Here is an 18,225-nt window from a genome sequence, read left to right on the forward strand (position 1 = left end):
AATAAGAAATACAACCTCCGATGACATTCCAGGGTCACTCTGCATCACTGAATGTTACTTCTGAAGTACTCTGCCGTCTGTTTTTCTTGATTGCTCAGCTTTCTAACCCTTGTGTCTATGACACTTTAATAGAATTTACACTTCATGTGGTTTGCTTACATTTTGAAGGAGAGTTGGTCTACATGCTAACACCTACAAAGACTCCTCAGAGCCCTGCCTGTTTTCCTCCTCACACTAATTGACACTGATGAATTATAGCTTGCCATTGTCCTTGCTGCCTACATTAGTCAAAACTCAAAATTAGGGTATAATTTAGAAGTTTTTGAAAAGCTGAATTTGTGCCATGGGTCGTGTATTTTTAGAGACAAGGACATTAGACTAAGCTTACTTCAGCACTACTCTGGGCAGAAATATATCATGAAGCCATGAGGAGAGATTGTTTTCTATAACATTTCTAATAGAAAACCAAATAGCATTATAAAAATTGGGCCTGTCCAGGGGTGGAGGGAGGGATTGTCTGTGCAGAGGGGGCAGTGATCGAGATGTAAAGTGAGTAAAAACAAAACAAAATCTTGTCCCAGGGATTTAGAGATGGCTCAGCAATTAAGACCACTGGCTGATCTTTAGGAGGTCAATTCTCAGTAACCACATGGTGGCTTTCAGCCATCTATAAAGTGATCTGATGCCTTCTTCTGTCTAATGCCCTCTTCTGTTATGCATACATGTATATAGAGTACTCATCTACATTAAGTAAGTAAATAAATATTTAAAAATTAGCCTATCCTTACCGAAATTGGTTATTGGGAATTGAATACACGAAGTCTTTCTTGTGACTTCTAGCTTTGTTTGCAGTATTAGACACAGGTGATTATGGAATTCCTAAAATAGGGAAAACTTGGATATGGATGGATTTCAGGAAGAAATTAAACATTGGGATTGGGAATCTACCTCAGTCATAAGTACTTGCTTGGTATGCTGAAGGTCCAAGTTTAATTCCCATTCGCTCTCTTCCTTTCCCTCTCCTTCTCCTTCTCCCCCTCCCTCTCCCCTTTTCTCTTAGAGATGATCAGAAACAGAAGATAGAAATATGCCCTATGCCAAGATTTACCTATGAATAAGATATCTCTCTCCCTCTCTTCATCATATTTTTCGTACATAAACATGTACGGAAGGGTCAGAGGTCAAAATCATTTATCTTCCTAAATGAATCTCCACCTTATTTTTTGAACCAGTCTCTCATTAAGCTTCAGCTCACTGATTTGTGTAGACTGATTGGTCAACAAACCCCACATGCTACCATGGGGGCTTTTACAGAAATGCTGGGAATCCAAAATGGTCCTTTTATTTACTTGTCAATCACTTCACCAGTTGAGCCATCCTAATCCTCATCTCAGCCCCTGCTGAATGTTATGTTTAAAACACAAAACTATGGAAGAGCTTAACAGAAGTCACACTACTTTTCCTTTAGTACAAAAGCATTAAGGTTATAGAAGAATAATTTCGCTACTCTTCCTCCATTTGAGGAAGCACTGAAGATGTCCTGTTTGAGGTGTTCACATAAACAATGAACTGAATTCTAACTTATTTCCTTCTCTTTTTGAAGACAAATGGATGGTCAGTTTTCAGTCTTGTTGTTTTCAGCACCAACTAGTTTCTAACTATCTCCAGTTTTATAATAGGAGTCCTCATTTTACCTAGCACTATTCTTTCTTCCATTTTCAATCTACATGTGTGAATGGAACACACCCCAAAAGCTGTGCATTTTCTTTTACTCCTGTATATATAATTGTTTCAAGAGGAATCATGTTGATAAGGGTACCTTTTCACTTTTACTAGAAAGATGACTTGTGTATAGCTTTAGCTTCCCTGCTTCTATAATGTGATGGTAATTCTTCTTGGCCATTTGGCCCTTTAGACTATGGATGAATGAATTTTGAGGCATAATTGTTTAAAATAGAGTAATAGCCATCCAATCAAAGGTGTGAGTATAAGTAGTTCTAAATAAATAAATAAATAAATAAATAAATAAATAAATTCAGGTCTCTAGGTGAGTCAGGTTTCTTCTATCTCACTAGTAATTCTGTATAAATATTTCCCAGTACATAGCAGTTTGAAAAGACCACACTAATTAATACTTTTTAACTTTATTCAGGAAGCAAAGAGAATGTCAGTTCAGGGTAAAGCCTCTATACCACTTTGCCTTTGACTCTAGAACACTGGATAGTAATTCCATGAGCTTCAAGGTTGTTGGATATCTTGGTGTCAGTTGAGGGAACACTCTCTTTACTCAGTTCAAAGGCATTCTGGACTAGAGCAATGAATTAGCTCAGGTCACATTGAATCCCATCACATAAGGTCCATCGATAAGAGTAGATGTTTAATTTCATGCAGAAGTGTATCTTATAAAGAAAAGAAAGAAGAATTCTGGGCTTTGTCAGTCAGAAAATTAAGTTCCTGATCAACTGCCTAACCAGAACTTTTATCCTTTCTAGGACTAACTCAGATCAATCCCGGGGAAATTTTATAAGGAACATGACAGCTGCTTTCTCCCAACAACAGACAAGTGTACCTAGGCGGTCTTACGACCTGCCAGGACATAACACCATCTAAATTGTCTAACCACACAGCGCTTTAGTTTTCAGAACTGCCCTTCACTCTCTAAGTTCATGAACTCACACTGGCAGTCTTTCTAATAAGGAGCTTTAAATGCAGAGTGACTCAGGGCAGATGACCAGTTTTATGCAATACTTCCTTGTTTCCTGCCCAAGAGTACAAGAATGAGCTGACCTAGCAAATCATAGAAATGGGTTTCCTAGTTCCATGGGCTTCATCTCAGTACTAAAACATCCCCCAGCACACCCTTCCTTAGGATGAGGGCATTTAAAATGAGCACTTGACCTCCATCAGTAATGCCAACTTGATTTAAAGAAAATCAGAGGGAGGACATTTTTGATAAAGGGAAATATTTTCATGACCTGAGGAAATGTTGTAACACTCTCATGGGTTGTAATATTAAACTTGAATGATTTAGAGTATTTTATTTGCCAAAATTGATGTTTTGCCTATTTATTATGAAAACATAATTATTTGTGTCAGGCAAGGGCAGTAAAATATATTTATGCTTCTTAGCTATTGAATCAGTCAGCCTCCGAAATACAAAGGTGAGTGATATTGTCAAATATTTGCTTACCTTCTTCTTGAAGAACAAGCTGATAGATATATTAAGATGGAAGTTAAGAACTAGAAAGATGCTGCTGTATTATTGCAAGAGGAGCTGGATTAAATTCCAAACATCTATATAGTATAGTGGCTTAAAACCACCTATAACTCCAGTCCCAGAGGATCTGATACCCTCTTCTGACCTCTATAGGCACCAAGAAAACACATGATATACCAACATACAGACAGACAAAACATTCATATATGTAAAATAAAGGTTAACCTTTAAGTGGCTCTATTCATTTTAGATTAAAAGATGAACATTTAAAAAGTATATTTTTGGTAAATCTTATCATTGAATACTCTAAATTGACTATTAAACTGCAGTTTTCACACTAATAAACTATTATACAAACCACACAAGAATAATTTAAGACTGAAACACTTTGACCATTAGTGGTTTTAACAGGCATTAACCTAGAGGTAGGGATTCTGGGATTAAAAATAAAAATCATAAATTCCATTATTAAGTTAGATATTTGGAAGATGTCTTTTATAAGCAATAATTGAAACAGTCCTACAATATTCTATCAAAGGTGCTTCATTTTTTTGTATATCTGTGTCTTTATGTTAACTTCATCCCAAAGTAGTATTTCAAGATGGTTCTTGAAAGCACTTACAGGATTCACAGTCACTAGTTGACTGGAAATGAAAATGCCATGCTGTCAAATTTATAGAGCACTAATCAAGGAACAGTTCAGGAGGTAGATATCCTCAGCTTCTCTTGCATCCTAGATGTCAGAATAGCTGCTACTTCTGTGGTCTAATGGAGGACAGAGAAGCCAACACTTTTATCTGTCATCAGTGAATGCCTTGTACATGTTGGGAATGGGTTAAAACTTATGGCAGCTCCCATTTTGGTTTGATCCGGCTCAGGCTGCAGAACATTAATACTGCTTCTCATGACTTGCTTTTTCTGACACAAGCTGACTCCACCTCTCTTCACTTCTCCAATTTTCTTTCCTATTTGTCACTTACTTTAGTAGACGAAAAGATGATAAACTATGCATAGAAGGAAAACTTACACTCTTATTTTTAATACATGGATCAGACCCACCCTGGCCTCACATTAGTTTTAGGTGACCAGAAGGAAGGTTAATGATTTGCTTTGGATTCTCATTAAAAACAGAAATTAAAATGGGTGAAAAGAAGCCAGGATTTATTTCCTAACTTTGGTAAAAGGACCATGACTCATCATATTGAAGGCATACAGGAATCTTAATTCCAGAGAGGAACATATGTTAGTCCCAACTGTTTCTACATGAGCTGTGGTGGTGATGAGCACTGGAGAAAATGTAAAACCACACTTGCTTTCTTACATTATGAAACAGAATGGCCTGAAGTAGACACTGGGTAGTCAAGAGCAGTGACCCATTGCCTCAGTTACTACAGCTTCTCACCTGCCAGGAGGAATTCTCCTCGAACTCTTGAAAATGTTCTGACACAAACAGTTCTGTTTTGCACAACTCTAAAAAACTAAACAACTGAAGTTATTTTTGAAACATAGTTCTACACACATACACATATTTAAAAAACCTAGAGAGGTCTGAGCTTACAGCTTTCCTAATTACAAGGACAGTGAAACATACAGAGAAAACGGCTTTGTATTTAAGATAAGGCTTTATATTTAAAAGGTGTTATTTTTTCCCCTCTTGTGATGGTTTGTATATGCTTGGCTCTAGGGGTGGCACAACTAGGAGGTGTGGCCTTGTTGGAGTAGTTGTGTCACCGCGGGTGTGGGCTTTAAGACTCTTGTCCTAGCTGCCTTTGGAATAAGAGGAAGAACTCTCAGCTACTCCAGACCCAGGTCTGCCTGGAAGCTGCCATGCCCCCATATTGAGGATAGTGAACTGAATTTTTGAACCTGTAAATCAGTACCAATTAAATGTTTTCCTTATAAGAGTTGCCTTGGTCATGGTGTCTGTTCACAGCAGTAAAACCTTAACTAAGACACCCCCTTTATTTCTGTTTTTCTTTATTTTTATGTAATTTTTTGGCTTTCTAAGACTCTCTCTCTTATACACCCATGTCAACCTCCAACTCTCGATGTAGCTGAGGATGACCTTGAACTCCTGTTCTTTTGCCTCAACTTGCCAAGTGCTGAGAATACTGGTGTGGGCATCATACTTGATGTCAACAGCAGGGTTTCTAAATGCCTGACTGGGTGCAGCTTACAGGCAGACAGTTAGGATAAAGGAGTGGAAAGTATAGGTAAGAGTTGAGAGATTACTAAATTGTTGAATTCACTTGCTTCTCTGCTTTGCTCCCAAGATGCTCCTTTTAAAGCACAAGTCATTTGGTGAGTTACAGAGCACTCATCAAGAAATGGGCCAGCAACAGGAAAGAGTAGAGCCCAGAATAAGCACAAGGAAAAATTGCTTCCCAAGGCTCTAGATGCCAGTAATTTTCCACTCCTATTGGGATTTTGATTTCTTTCCAGAAGGATCTCAGCAGTGGCCACCTGCCCAGGGAGAAAAATATTCATTGTCTTGTGCCAGCTGCCCTGTCATGGCTGTCTGTAGCAGTTTGGAGCCCCCTTGGTTTTCACATTCTCTGCCTGTTGGAGGAGTCCAGCTGCCCCCACTGAGGAAAATGAAAGATCAAAGAAGCAACAGGTGTCCCTGTGGGTCCAGCCTGGGTAGAAGAAAGTGAAGGTGGCTAATGGTTAATCAGCCCACCACTGTCAGACACTTGTTTAGACTTTGTAGCTAAAATTTAAAAGCCAACAGCATAGGTACAGATGTTTCTTCCTAAAAATCTGTTCTTCCTTCATCAGGATCTAGCACTAAAACTACTTTAATTGTCTTCAGGGAACACAGTATATCATGGTACCCATCACCCCTCACACCTGCATGTTTCTACCATCTTCACCAGTAACTGGAAGAGCTATCACTCTTTTTAAGGTTAAGAGCAGCTCACTATATTCTGTTCACAGCCTCCTTTGTCTACAGCGAATCATTCACTGCAGGATTGAACACGTTGCAGATACAGTTTCTCAATAGTGGGGCTCTTGCAAAATTTCCAAGGGAGTCTAGTTCATGATCAAGGCTGTGAAGTACTGATTTAAAAGCAGCAGCAGTTACAGGGCTGGAGTAAAGACTCAGAGGCTGGGTAACTGGTCTTGCTTAAGACCCATGTGAAGTTCCACCAAACACATAGCATATGCACAATTAAAAAACAAAAAAGATAAACCAGAGGTTCAAAAGGAATAGTGGTGACTTGTTTGATATTTACCAATACCACTCAATGGTTAAACCTTCGTACTTAAAGAAAATTAGGTGAACTGACATTTGTTTCGATATATAATGTATCCTGGATATGGAAATGATAACACATAGGGAAAATGTGTGATTCTATAGATATCAACTCATGGGGCAAGGCAAAGGATAAGAAATGAAATCAATTAATCCAGGTCTACAATTGAATCCTGCCTTAACTCAGCTTTCAATGGATCTAAAAGCCAAGGGTTAACTAGACAATGTCTCTGATTATAGCCTTTCCTTTCTGATGATAACTTTCTTCACAGAACTAGGTAAAAGATCATCAAACACTGTAAATTTACATAAAATGTATCCGCTCATCGGGGCCCATATCTCTGTGATTGTTACTATCAGGTTATAGCAGGGTAAATAAATGTACTTACACTACCATTTTTCTTCTTCTGTTTCTTGCCACTCTACTATAATGGCAATAGCTCATTCTTGGGGAGTCCCACCCGACTCCCATTCACTCTTTGATTTTACAACTCAGTAGTACTGAGTCATGTTTATTAGTTCAAATAAAAATGGAAAAATTCTGTAAACTTATAACAAAGTATCTGTAAATTGATTTTACTAATGCTTATAGGAATATATCCAATAGTAAGGTTAAATATTTTCTTCTTCTTTTTTTAAAAGATACTTTTTTTTCATTTATTTTATGTATATGAGTACATTGTACCTGTCTTCAAACACACCAGAAGAAGCCATCAGATCTCATTACAGATGGTTGTGAGCCACCATGTGGTTGCTGGGAATTAAACTCAGGACCTCTGGAAGAGCAGTCAGTGCTCTTAACCATTGAGCCATCTCTCCAGCCCATAATTTCTTAAAGTACAAATTTATTTTACTTTTTAAAATGTTTGATCATTTACACAGTTTGTACTGTTTATAAAAACTGCCATTTTCTTTTGCTTTCTTTTTTTAGATTATAATATATAATTTCCTGTTTTCATTTCCTCCCTCCAAACACTCCCCTCCTTATTCTCTTTTAAATTCATGGCCTCTTTTTTCATTAAGTGTTATTAAAAGCATATATGCATATACATGTTTAATCCCAAATGTATCATGCTCAGTCTGTATAATATATTTTTGTGTTTTCGGGGATGACCATTTGGTGTTGGGTAACAAATTGGTGTACTCTTCTCTGGGGAAGCTGATTTCTCCTACTCTCAGCATTCCTTGATTGTCTGTAATTATTCTGTCTGTAAGGGAAAGTCCATATGGCCTTTTCTCCATCCACTTTGGCATTGCTGTCCTCCTTCAGCTCAAATTTATACCATTGTATCAGTGAGACTGTATGGATGTAGCTTCTGACATTACTAGGAGACATAGTCTCACACCAAACTTCCAGATCCTCTGTGTCTTACAGTCTTTCTGCTCCCATAATGTTCCCTGGGTCTTAGGGACAGGAGTTATTTTGTAGATACATTGATTAGGGCTGAACTCCACAACCCTGCATTTTGATTGGTTGTGGTTTTCTGTAGCAGTCTCTATCTGTTTCAAAAAAAAAAAAAAAAGGAATTTCCTTGATGAGGGTTAAGGACTATACTTGTCTGTGGTTATAAGAACAAATGTCTAGATTGCTGTTAGGGATATGCTTGTTTAGTTAGAATAGAACCTATGACTACTATTTATGATCCATGAATTTCTAGTTCTGTATAGTTGATTAGGTTTCTAGTTCCATGCATGGTTTTAGTCTAATTAGAGAGCTGTGGTCACTGTACTGCACCCTTAAGGTTATTGTACCATGCCAGTTCATTGTTGTACTTCATGTGGGTCATAGCTGAGTAGGGCTGCTGGTTGTTTCCCTCCTTTGGAAGTTTGCATGGCACCTTTTGATACCATGAAAACTGGTCCTTGGGAAGAGACACTGAAGTCAGTTGCAGCTCAGGGGCCTCTGATTTCTTCAGCAACAGGGACTTAACTTATACCCTTGGGTCCTAACCAAAGGCAATAGTCATAGCCTTTAATGTCTGGGGAGTCTCTTGGACAACCCTAGCCAACAAGTCAAAGAAAGGAGGGCTTCTCATTCATGGTGCTGGGTTTTTTAATAGATAATCTTTTGGCTCTTGTAGGGACTATTATGAGTTCAAATTGGAAATTTCCACTTAACCTATATGTGTGTGTATTATAAGTTGTTGCTGTTGTTGTCGTTGGGTAGTTGAACGTGTGGTCCATCATGACTTTTCTTACGCTTGTTTTGCCCTCCTTTTGTATTTATCCTTTTTCTCCTCTCTAATTAGAGCCCTTTCTTAGAGTCTCCTGTTGTGTCCTGGTTTCCCAATCAGATCATTTATATGCTGCTTATTCCCCTTTCTGTTGATCTCCCTTTCACCTATCAGAGGAATGGTCCCTGTAGTAGTTAAGATTTCTGTTGCTATTATGAAATACCATGACCAAAGCAATTTGGGGAAAAAAGGGTTTATTTGGCTTACACTCCCATATCATAGTTCATCACTGAAGGAAGTCTGTTACTCAGAGCCATAACTTGATGCAGAGGCCATGGAGGAGTGCTACTTACTGGTTTGCTTGCCATGGCTTGCTTACCCTGTTTTGTTATATAGAACCTAGGATGACATCACTCACAATAGACTGGACCCTTCCCCATCAATCAGTAATTAAGAAAATGCCCTACAGTCTTGCCTCTCTGTACAGTGGTAATGAGAGTCATCTTTCCCCAGAGTCCCTACAGTTTGTACAGTTTGATCTTATGTACAACTTGATCTTATAGAGACATTTTCTTGAGGTTACATCCTTTTAGCTTGTGTCAAGTTGACATAAAACTATCCAGCAGATTGTCATTTTACCTTCCTGTTTCTACTGTTACTCCAGGATAGGTAGTCACATCTAAATATTAAATGGGAGCTTCCAAAGATAGAGAACACGTGATCTCTTTTATTTTGGATCTGAGCTACCTCATTCAATATGCTCTTTCTAGTTCCAGCCATATATCTACAATGTTCATGATTTAGTTCTTTATAGCTGTATAGTATTTCATACTGTGTGTGCACCATGTTTTCACTATCTATTTATTGGTTGAGGACATCCAGGCTGTTTCTATTTCTTAGCTATGGTAAATAGAGCAGCAATGAACATGGCTGGGCATGTTTCTGTGAAATAGGATGTTGAGTCCTTTGGGCATATGGCAAAGAGTGGTATATAGCTGGGTCTTATGGTAGGTTTATTTTTAGCTTTTTGAGAATTCCACCCAAACTTTCAGAATGAATTGCAATCCCACCAACAGTGAGAATGAGAGTCATCTTTCCCTACTCTCCCTACAGTGAGAATGAGAGTACCTTTCCCCACTCTCCCTACAGTGAGAATGAAACTCCTCTTTCCCCGCACTCACCACAATTTGTTATTGTTTGTTGATCTTTGCCATTATGACCTCAGCAAGATGAAATAAATCTTCAAGTTATTTTGATTTTCATTTTCCTATTTGCCATGGAGATTTTAAATTTTTTATTATTTTTATTCATTTTTTTCTTCATTTGAGAACTCTCTGTTCAGACATCAAGACTGTTTTTGAATGGGTATCATCATCTTGTCTTTTTAAAGTTCTTTATATATTCTGGATGTTAATCTTCTACCATATGTATAGCTAGCAAAGATTGTTTCCTGTTCTATGGACTTCCTTTTCACCTGGTTGATTGTTAAGTCTAGTTCATGTCTACTGTGAATTACTTCTAATGTTTCCCTGTTTTGTTTTTTATTTTTGTATTTTGTTTTGTCCAGAAGACCTGTCTATTGGACAAAGTAGGTATTGAAAGAAACTACTGTTGGTGGGTTGATGTTAGTCTTTATAATTAAATCCAGTGATACATCTTTTAAATGAAATTAAGTACAACAAAATTTGGTGCATCTATGTTTAGGATAATAATATGTTCATCTTTAACTATCCCCTTGATCAGAATGAAGCACCTCTTTATATCTCTTCTGATTAGTTTTTTTTGAAGTTTGTTTTGTCAGATATTAGGATGCTTACAGCTGCCTGTTTCCTGGTCCCAATTGTTTGGAGTACTGTTGCCCTATCCTTTAACTATAAGGAAATGCTTCTCTTGCAGACAAAAGATGTAGGTGGATTTTGTTTCCTGATCCATTCAATCACCTTGTATTTTTGATTAGAAAGTTGACTCAAAAAAACAAAAAAAAGGAAAAAGAAAGTTGAGGCCAAATTATTAAAAATAAAAATTATTAAAAATTATTATTGAAATATGTGTTAGTTGTGGTCATTGTGTTGTAGGTTTTTTGGTATTATTGTTTGTATTCTTAGTGATACTTTGTGTTTTTGTAATCATGGCATCAAATTTACTACCACAGTATCTCTATTATAATCATTTTTCTCTTCAGCCCAAAATATTGTTTCTTGTATTTTTTTCTCTTTCAATGATGGCAGATAATTTTGCTGGGTACATTAGTCTAGGGTGGCTGTCATAGTATTTTGGTATTTTTGGACTTATAATGAATTATTTCAGCATCTTGATTATCAGTTGAGAAATCAGCTGTTATTCTGATGGGTTTTCCTTTATGTGACATATATTTGTTTACTCTTGCAGCTATCAACATACTCTTTGTGCTTTTTACTTAGTGTTTTAACTATGGCATGCTGTGGGGATTATCTTTTCTGGTCTTATCTATTTGGTGTTTTGTGTGCTTCTTCTATCTCTGTTAGTATCTCTTTACTTAGGAAAGTACAGATCTTGTTGAAGATCTGGTCTGTGTCACTTGGGGTTCTTCTCTCACATTTATACATGTAATTTCTAATTTTTTTCATGGTATGTCACAAACCCTGTATGTTCCTTTCCTGTGTTTTTATTGAGATTTTTGTATCCCTTGCTTCTTTGGTTTAGATCTTCTACTTTCTCTTCAAGTCCTGATAGTCTTGAAGATATCGTCTGCTATGTTCAATCTGATTGTCAAGCTTTCCTTTGAGTTTTTAGTTGAATTATTGGGTTTTCAATTCCATGTTCATTACATATTGAGTCCTCTTCAATATTTCTAGCTCCTTACTGAATTCTTATTGAATTCTGGATTGTCATTGTCATTTCCATCATCCCATTATTTTTGTTTCCTTAGGCACCACCCAGACACTTATTGTATTCTTCTTAATTTTATTGATTTGCTTCTTTGTGTCTTGGTTTCTTTAACGAAGTTTATGCTTTTTTCAAAAAATTCTGTGTCCTGGGGTTTATCTAGGCAATTCTCATAACAAATATTTCTACATGTCTGGTATGTTTGGGAGAGAGGAGACTTGATTGATCTTCCGTCTTGTTTGCATACTTGCAAAGAGATCTGGGCATGTAGAGCTGTTTTTTAGTTTTAAGGCTGATACGGATATGTTGCTGGGCTAAAAGAAAAGATGAGTGGATGGGTTGCATGTAGAGGTTGGAAATGTCTAGTGTTGAATCAGGTTGGGTAGACAGAGAGGACTGGGCTAGTGTACAGTATCTGCATCCTCATCTAAGCATGGAGTATGGGTATAGAGATGGATCTAGCTGGGTGGAAAGGTTGAAAGTGACATGGGAGGGGCCTATGGGTCGGGGTATAGGTAGATCAAGTCCTGGTAGAAGTCTAGAGAATGTGGTGGATCAGGCAGGGGAGATCAGACTAGCACTAGATGTAAAATCTTGGCTTGGTCTGGTGGATTGTGGGGAAAGGCATGGATGGGAAGAATCAGAGAGACTCACAAGACAAAACCCTGGAGAACCATGAGAGAGATCTGACTTGATAGATAGTTTAGATGTTTCACAGATGAAGTCTGTGTATGGTGGCAGATATGACAGTCCAGGCTAGACCATGGAGAAGAAGCTGGGGAGTCTGGCTGTGTAAAGAGATTGAATCCAACACCAACTGTTGATTTGAAACAAAACAGAAAAAAGCAAATCATTAAAACTCCAAATACTATGGATAATCCTTCTCACAAATGGACTTGATTACAGTTTATTTTTATTTTTTTCTTAATGTGATTTATTTAAGAACAAAAATGAAATCACATTATGTAACTTGCCTTTTAAACATTGTGTTGTATCTTCAAATGTTTTTCAAATAAATTTGAACTGACCTATGGCCCACACATTCCCCATGACCAAAGACAGCTGTGAATGTATCTGTGAATGAGGCTCGACATAAAACTGTAAGCTTTCTTAAAACTCTAGTGGGGTATGTGTGTGTGTGTGTGTGTGTGTGTGTGTGTGTGTGTGTTTCCATTAAATAATGCCTTTCAAGAGTGAGCAGTGTAGGAGACAGGAGGGCAGTAAATCACATAACCATTATTCCTCAGTATTACATACTTAAGATGATGACCAGTACACTTCCAAGACACCAACTTGGCATTTTAATATGAGATTTTTTTTTAGACCTATTGGTAATCAGGAAAATTTTAAAAATTTAAAATTTTTAAAAATCAGGAAAATCACTGGGGAGTGGTGGTGCATGCCTTTAATCCCTGCACTTGGGAGGCAGAGGCAGGTAGATTTCTGAGTTCGAGGCCAGCCTGGTCTACAGAGTGAGTTCCAGGACAGCCCGAGCTATAAAGAGAAACCCTGTCTTGAGAAAAACCAAAAAAAAAAAAAAAAAATTAAAAAAATCAGGAAAACTGTAGAAATTTGAGAGTGGTTTCAGCTAGGTGCACTCTTCCTTTTAGTGACATCAAAAGAATGTTACTTCAAACTGGTTGAGGTTCAAGTGAATAGAAAGAGCCACCAGTATTATATCATCCTCCTGTGTATGTAACTCCAACATGGATGCCTTAATGTGCTCATCCCTTTTCTCCTCTGTTGCTTGTCCATTGAGATTGGATTAGCCATTTGATTGTTCTGTTGCTTTCATAAGATGAGATTTTCTCAGAATTTATGGCCTCCCTTCGTAGGCACTACCATGACTTCTTCCCTACCAATAGGTTTTCTGTGCCTCAGGCCATTGAAGTGACTGTGGCATGTAACATTGCATGTGGTCCTAACCTGTTTCCATAAAGATAGCACCTCTACTCTTCACAACTCAGGCTGAGCAGACCTTAGCCATAGAAAGAGAGGCCTAAAACCCTTAGGGTACCACACAGTGTCTCCCATACTCCTTTGTCTAAGATAAGATAAATGGACTGTGGTTTGAAAGGAAACATCATTGCTTCTCCAAATGAGGGCATCTCCTGGCTTTCTGCTCATCATGCTTTGTTGTGTCCACTCTCACATCCCTACATTCTTCCATGACCTTGTCACTCTCATGCCACAGCCTGCATACATGGACAGTCTACTGCTCTCCTTCCTCTTGTATACCCACCCACTTGCCTGAAAGCCTGCTGGTCTCATCCCAAGAGAAGATTTTGAAATGCTAGGTTTTTTTAAAATTTTTTTTCATTTCTAGTCCATGTACTTATGTTAATTTGTTTAATATGCTTATATAATTATAGGTGTATAACAGATTTCCTGTTTTTAAAGAAAATTTATGTCTGAAAATTCAGGAAGTTGGTTTTCAGCTATTTATTCCTTGTGGTGAAATCTTGTTTTATTCATTATTATGTTTTAGTTTTAAAAATAGGTAAACTGGGATTTTATACCTTAAAGGAACATTGCTTACAATTGCTAACCACATATTTTTCTGTGGTACTTATGGAAGACACTGAAAGGTATCACTTTTGTTTTACTTGAGAAAATTAATGTTTGATACGAAACAACCTCTAAGTTCGTTGGGATCAAAAATATTAATTCTTGGGGGTTTCCTCTTTCTTTGCTTTTAGGGTGCAGGTTGCACAGCCCTGGTGGTAGCCGTAGTGGCAAGAAAGCTAGAACTTACCAAAGCAGAAAAGCATGTGCACAATTTCATGATGGATACTCAGCTGACCAAAAGAGTAAGTAGACTCCCTCACATCTCTCAAGACAATGTCACTGTACACTGTGTTATTCCTACATTGGGAAATACGGTTTTTCACTAAGCTATCTAAAGCAGAGATACCATAGATTGAGGACAGAGATGTTGTTGGAATTGGCTCCATTTCTCTCATTTTGCAAATGGACTACCTAACTTCAGGTCAATTAGGAATAATTGCATAAACTTGGTATTTATGTAAAAGTGATCTCATAAACCAAGATAATTGATATACTCAACATTTCATCACAGTAATCAATATTAGATTGGGTAGAAAAGAACACACTATCAGTTGAAAATAGGAATTTTTATGGTAAAGTGAGTCAAAGAATTTATCCTGAGCTTCTGTGAGCTTGCCTGCATTCTAAACAGGAGGCACAAGCATAAAATCTTCTTTCTATGACCTAAAGGTCTTCAGAGATGTGTCAAAATTGTCATAGCATCCAGATGGAAGATCACCCTCCAATTATTAGAAGTAAACATAGCAATAATCAGTGTTGGCAGAATACACACCATGGCTACATCCAGGCATGACCCAGGTGTGAACTTGCTTCATTCTCAGGAAGATCATGAGGGAAGCCTGGTCATGACTGTTCCATACAGTTTGGAGACCGTGACACACAGAGCTTAGACAGCCTGCTTGCAGTCATCACATCAAGCTGGAAAGAAGAAAAATGTTTTTATTAGATTATACCTTTAGCTTTTAGGATAGATACTTGAGACATCAAAATACCAAAGTAAAAAATAGCTCAAAATTATCATGTAGCATCTCGTAGCAGTCCCTGCTTCCCAAAGTAGAATTCTATCAAGCCGTCATTGAGATAATTAAATGCATTGTCATTTGGTAACTCTGCCCACAAAGGAATCAATAGATCTTCAGATAAAGTTCCAACTTTCAGTAGTTTCCTTCTAAGTACAAAAATGATCTTTTTAACTAAGCATGCTTGCAGTCCCATATTGTCCCAAAGGGAAAAGAAGATTGGCCAGGGCTGGCATAGTAGGACCCTCTTTTAAAAACACAAATAATAGTCAACCTTGAAAAGTATTTCCAATACAGAAGTTGTTTTATTGTAAATTCAGATTTACACAGATTTCCTTATTTATGAAAGGGGAACATGAATGTCAAGAGCCCTACTCATACTTCAGACCCTACAGCTAACAATACTTCAAGAGTCTAGGAGAGGATCCAACTCTTCATCCCCACCCACCTACATGTCATTTTTAGCCTGAATTTGCCACTTCCAAATATCTTTTTAATTATAATTTTATGTACTATTCTGAAGGACATTACTTGTGATACGGTGTGTATGTGGAGGTCAGAGAACAACATTGTGGAGTCAGTCCTCTTCTTTCAACTTTATATGGGCTGCTGAGTTGGTACTCAGTTTGCAAGGCTCGCAGAGCAAGCACCTTTATCCCCTGTGCCATTCCTCACCTTTCTTCCCCTTATTTCTTCTCAGTTTCCTCCTGTTTTTTTTTCAACTCCTATTTCTATCCTCAAACCTCAGGAGCAGTTCTAAAGTGATGATTGTGGAAAAGGGAGACGTGAAGGGCTAAATGGAAGCCTGGGATTAAGTTTCTTTTTAGAGAAGTGATCTCTGTGTATTGTTGTTAGTACATATACAAATCCAGGGATCATTGTACGCTCTGCTCATCCCATAGGGTTGGCCAATAAGGTTCTCGCTTGGCAGAGCTGGTGTCAAGAGTCACTAGCATTACTGGATCAAAGGAGAATTTCTATAAAGTCTTTTATAACCCATGCTATTTTATCATAAGTATTATACTTTTTTCAGTAATTAAATCAGCACTACGAAGGGAATGATGTTGCAGCAGAGGTCACAGGGCTTGCCAGGTGCTTCTGTATTAAAAGGTGTTCAAATTTCAAAACTTACATTCAACAGTGTACTCACTGGCTTTAATAATGTCATCTTACTAGTACTTTAGAGTGGAATTATTTTACAATATTTTTGTGAGTCTCTAAGCAAACCAAATTGCTGACCAATTAAATTATCCTAGGCAGGATGGCATTAGGTAAAAGTATACATGTTAAAATGGTAGTAGAATGAAACATAAATTTATAGTTTATGATACTTACCTCATTCACGTACTTGGCAAAGTATGTGAACATAACCCTCTAATATTCATCCTCTCAAGAATTTATGCAAGGTCATCAACTTAATGACTATCATTTACTTGGAACAAGCTTCAGTTGGTTGTTTATGGAATTTCTAAGTGGAATCCATATAAAATTTTAACTTTTTAAAGTTACAATTTCAAAAATTTAAATGACCTCTGAAGGAAACTAAAAGTAAGGATATATATGTATATGTCCTTTTATATTATATATTATGCAGCATATATATAATATATACACATATATATTACTAAGATGAGAGACTAAAGGACAAACTCAAAGCACGACATATTGTTGAAATACAAGTGTTCTCTCACACACTCCATAGGAGAGAACTTTTACCCCAATGTCTAGCAGGGGATCAGGTCATAAATATTCTGAAATCTGAAGATGATGCTAAAGAAAAAGCAATTTGAGTATTGAAAGAATATTAACCCAGGAATATATGCATATTTTCAAGCTTCCAGTATGTGTCTTATGAAGCAAACGATAGAGTTGAAAAAAATATTCACCATGTACAAATTTTCAGGGGAATGATTTTATATAAAAATCAATATTCTGTATGATAATATTAGCCATAGATAATGCACTATTCATTGTGTACCAGTATTGAGAGAGTTAATTCTCTGAAAATTTATATGATCTTTTAGAATTAAAACTTAGACTAGAGATGCATGTACCTGATTAAAGATGTTACCTAGTTTAGAAAAATAGGAACAGCAACTGGGTTGATGGCTCAGTGGCTAAGAACCTTGGTAATCATGAAGACCTGGGTTAGGATTCCCTATGACACAATAAAAAGCCAATTTTGACTCTGAGTGTCTGAAAGCCCAGCATTGGTGTCAGATACAGGGGAATCTCTAGACCAACAATGGTAGACCAGCCAGCTATACTAGCCAAAACTGTGAGCTTCTTATAGGGTCTCCAGTGAAAAATTTGCAGAGTGAGGCAGGAAGACCCCAGATATGCTGCTCTGGCCTCTACATGTGCATTCTAACATGTATTGTATGCATATAAAAGACAGGACCAACTATTTAGTAGATAGTCTGTCATCTTACAGAGTCAAACTGTTTGCCACACCACATCTTTTGAGAATACTATTACTATTAATTCAGAACTAGTCCAGAGCAAATCTTAAGAGCTTGATCCCCAGGATACCTTAGTGTTCCAAAGAAATTTGTTAAATAAGCAATTATGAGAACAACAGAATTTTTAAGTCTTGACACTTCTGTATAAATGTACTATGGAGAATAATGATACATGTTAATAGACCCCAATGGTATTTCTAAACATCAGTAAGATCTATCATGACACATTCACACAGTTGCATCCCTTTATCTTCTGCATCTCTGTTAACAAAGTTGCCAGATGATTCATTGCACATGGCTTATACCTTGGCTACCAACTCACTGGATTATAACATGAAAGGAATCGTACCATTCCCCGACAACTCAGATACCTGTTCTGAAAACTTGGAGGGGTTCTGGGGCCAAACAACCCTAACCTGTCCTCAGTAAAAGACACACTGGTTGCATTTCACTTGTGCTTTCTTAAAGAGGGGAATGAATTAAAGCAAAGTGTAGTAGTATATTGAATGAAGGCGATGTAATGTAACCCTTCAGTTACTAATGTAATTACTAATTACTAAATAGAATTACTAATGTAATTGTACAAGCCTGAAGACCTGGGTTGCGCCAGGACCTTTGCAAAAATCTGGGCATTCACTGTGCTCTATAATTCGAGGGCTGAGGA

At 37.3% G+C, this 18,225-nt stretch overlaps 1 protein-coding gene across 1 annotated transcript in view; it reads left to right on the forward strand.

Moving 5' to 3' along the window:
- The window catches only part of Kcnn2 (potassium calcium-activated channel subfamily N member 2), a 132,937-nt gene that overhangs the window by 102,224 nt on the left and 12,488 nt on the right, over positions 1 to 18,225 (forward strand). Inside the window, exon 5 of the mRNA XM_028777191.1 lies at positions 14,212 to 14,322. Coding sequence (XP_028633024.1) covers positions 14,212 to 14,322 — 111 coding nt within the window. The remainder of the gene's footprint in view (positions 1 to 14,211; positions 14,323 to 18,225) is intronic.

The sequence above is a fragment of the Grammomys surdaster genome, unplaced genomic scaffold, assembly GCF_004785775.1.
Source record: "Grammomys surdaster isolate TR1022 unplaced genomic scaffold, NIH_TR_1.0 278, whole genome shotgun sequence".
NCBI lineage: Eukaryota > Metazoa > Chordata > Mammalia > Rodentia > Muridae > Grammomys > Grammomys surdaster.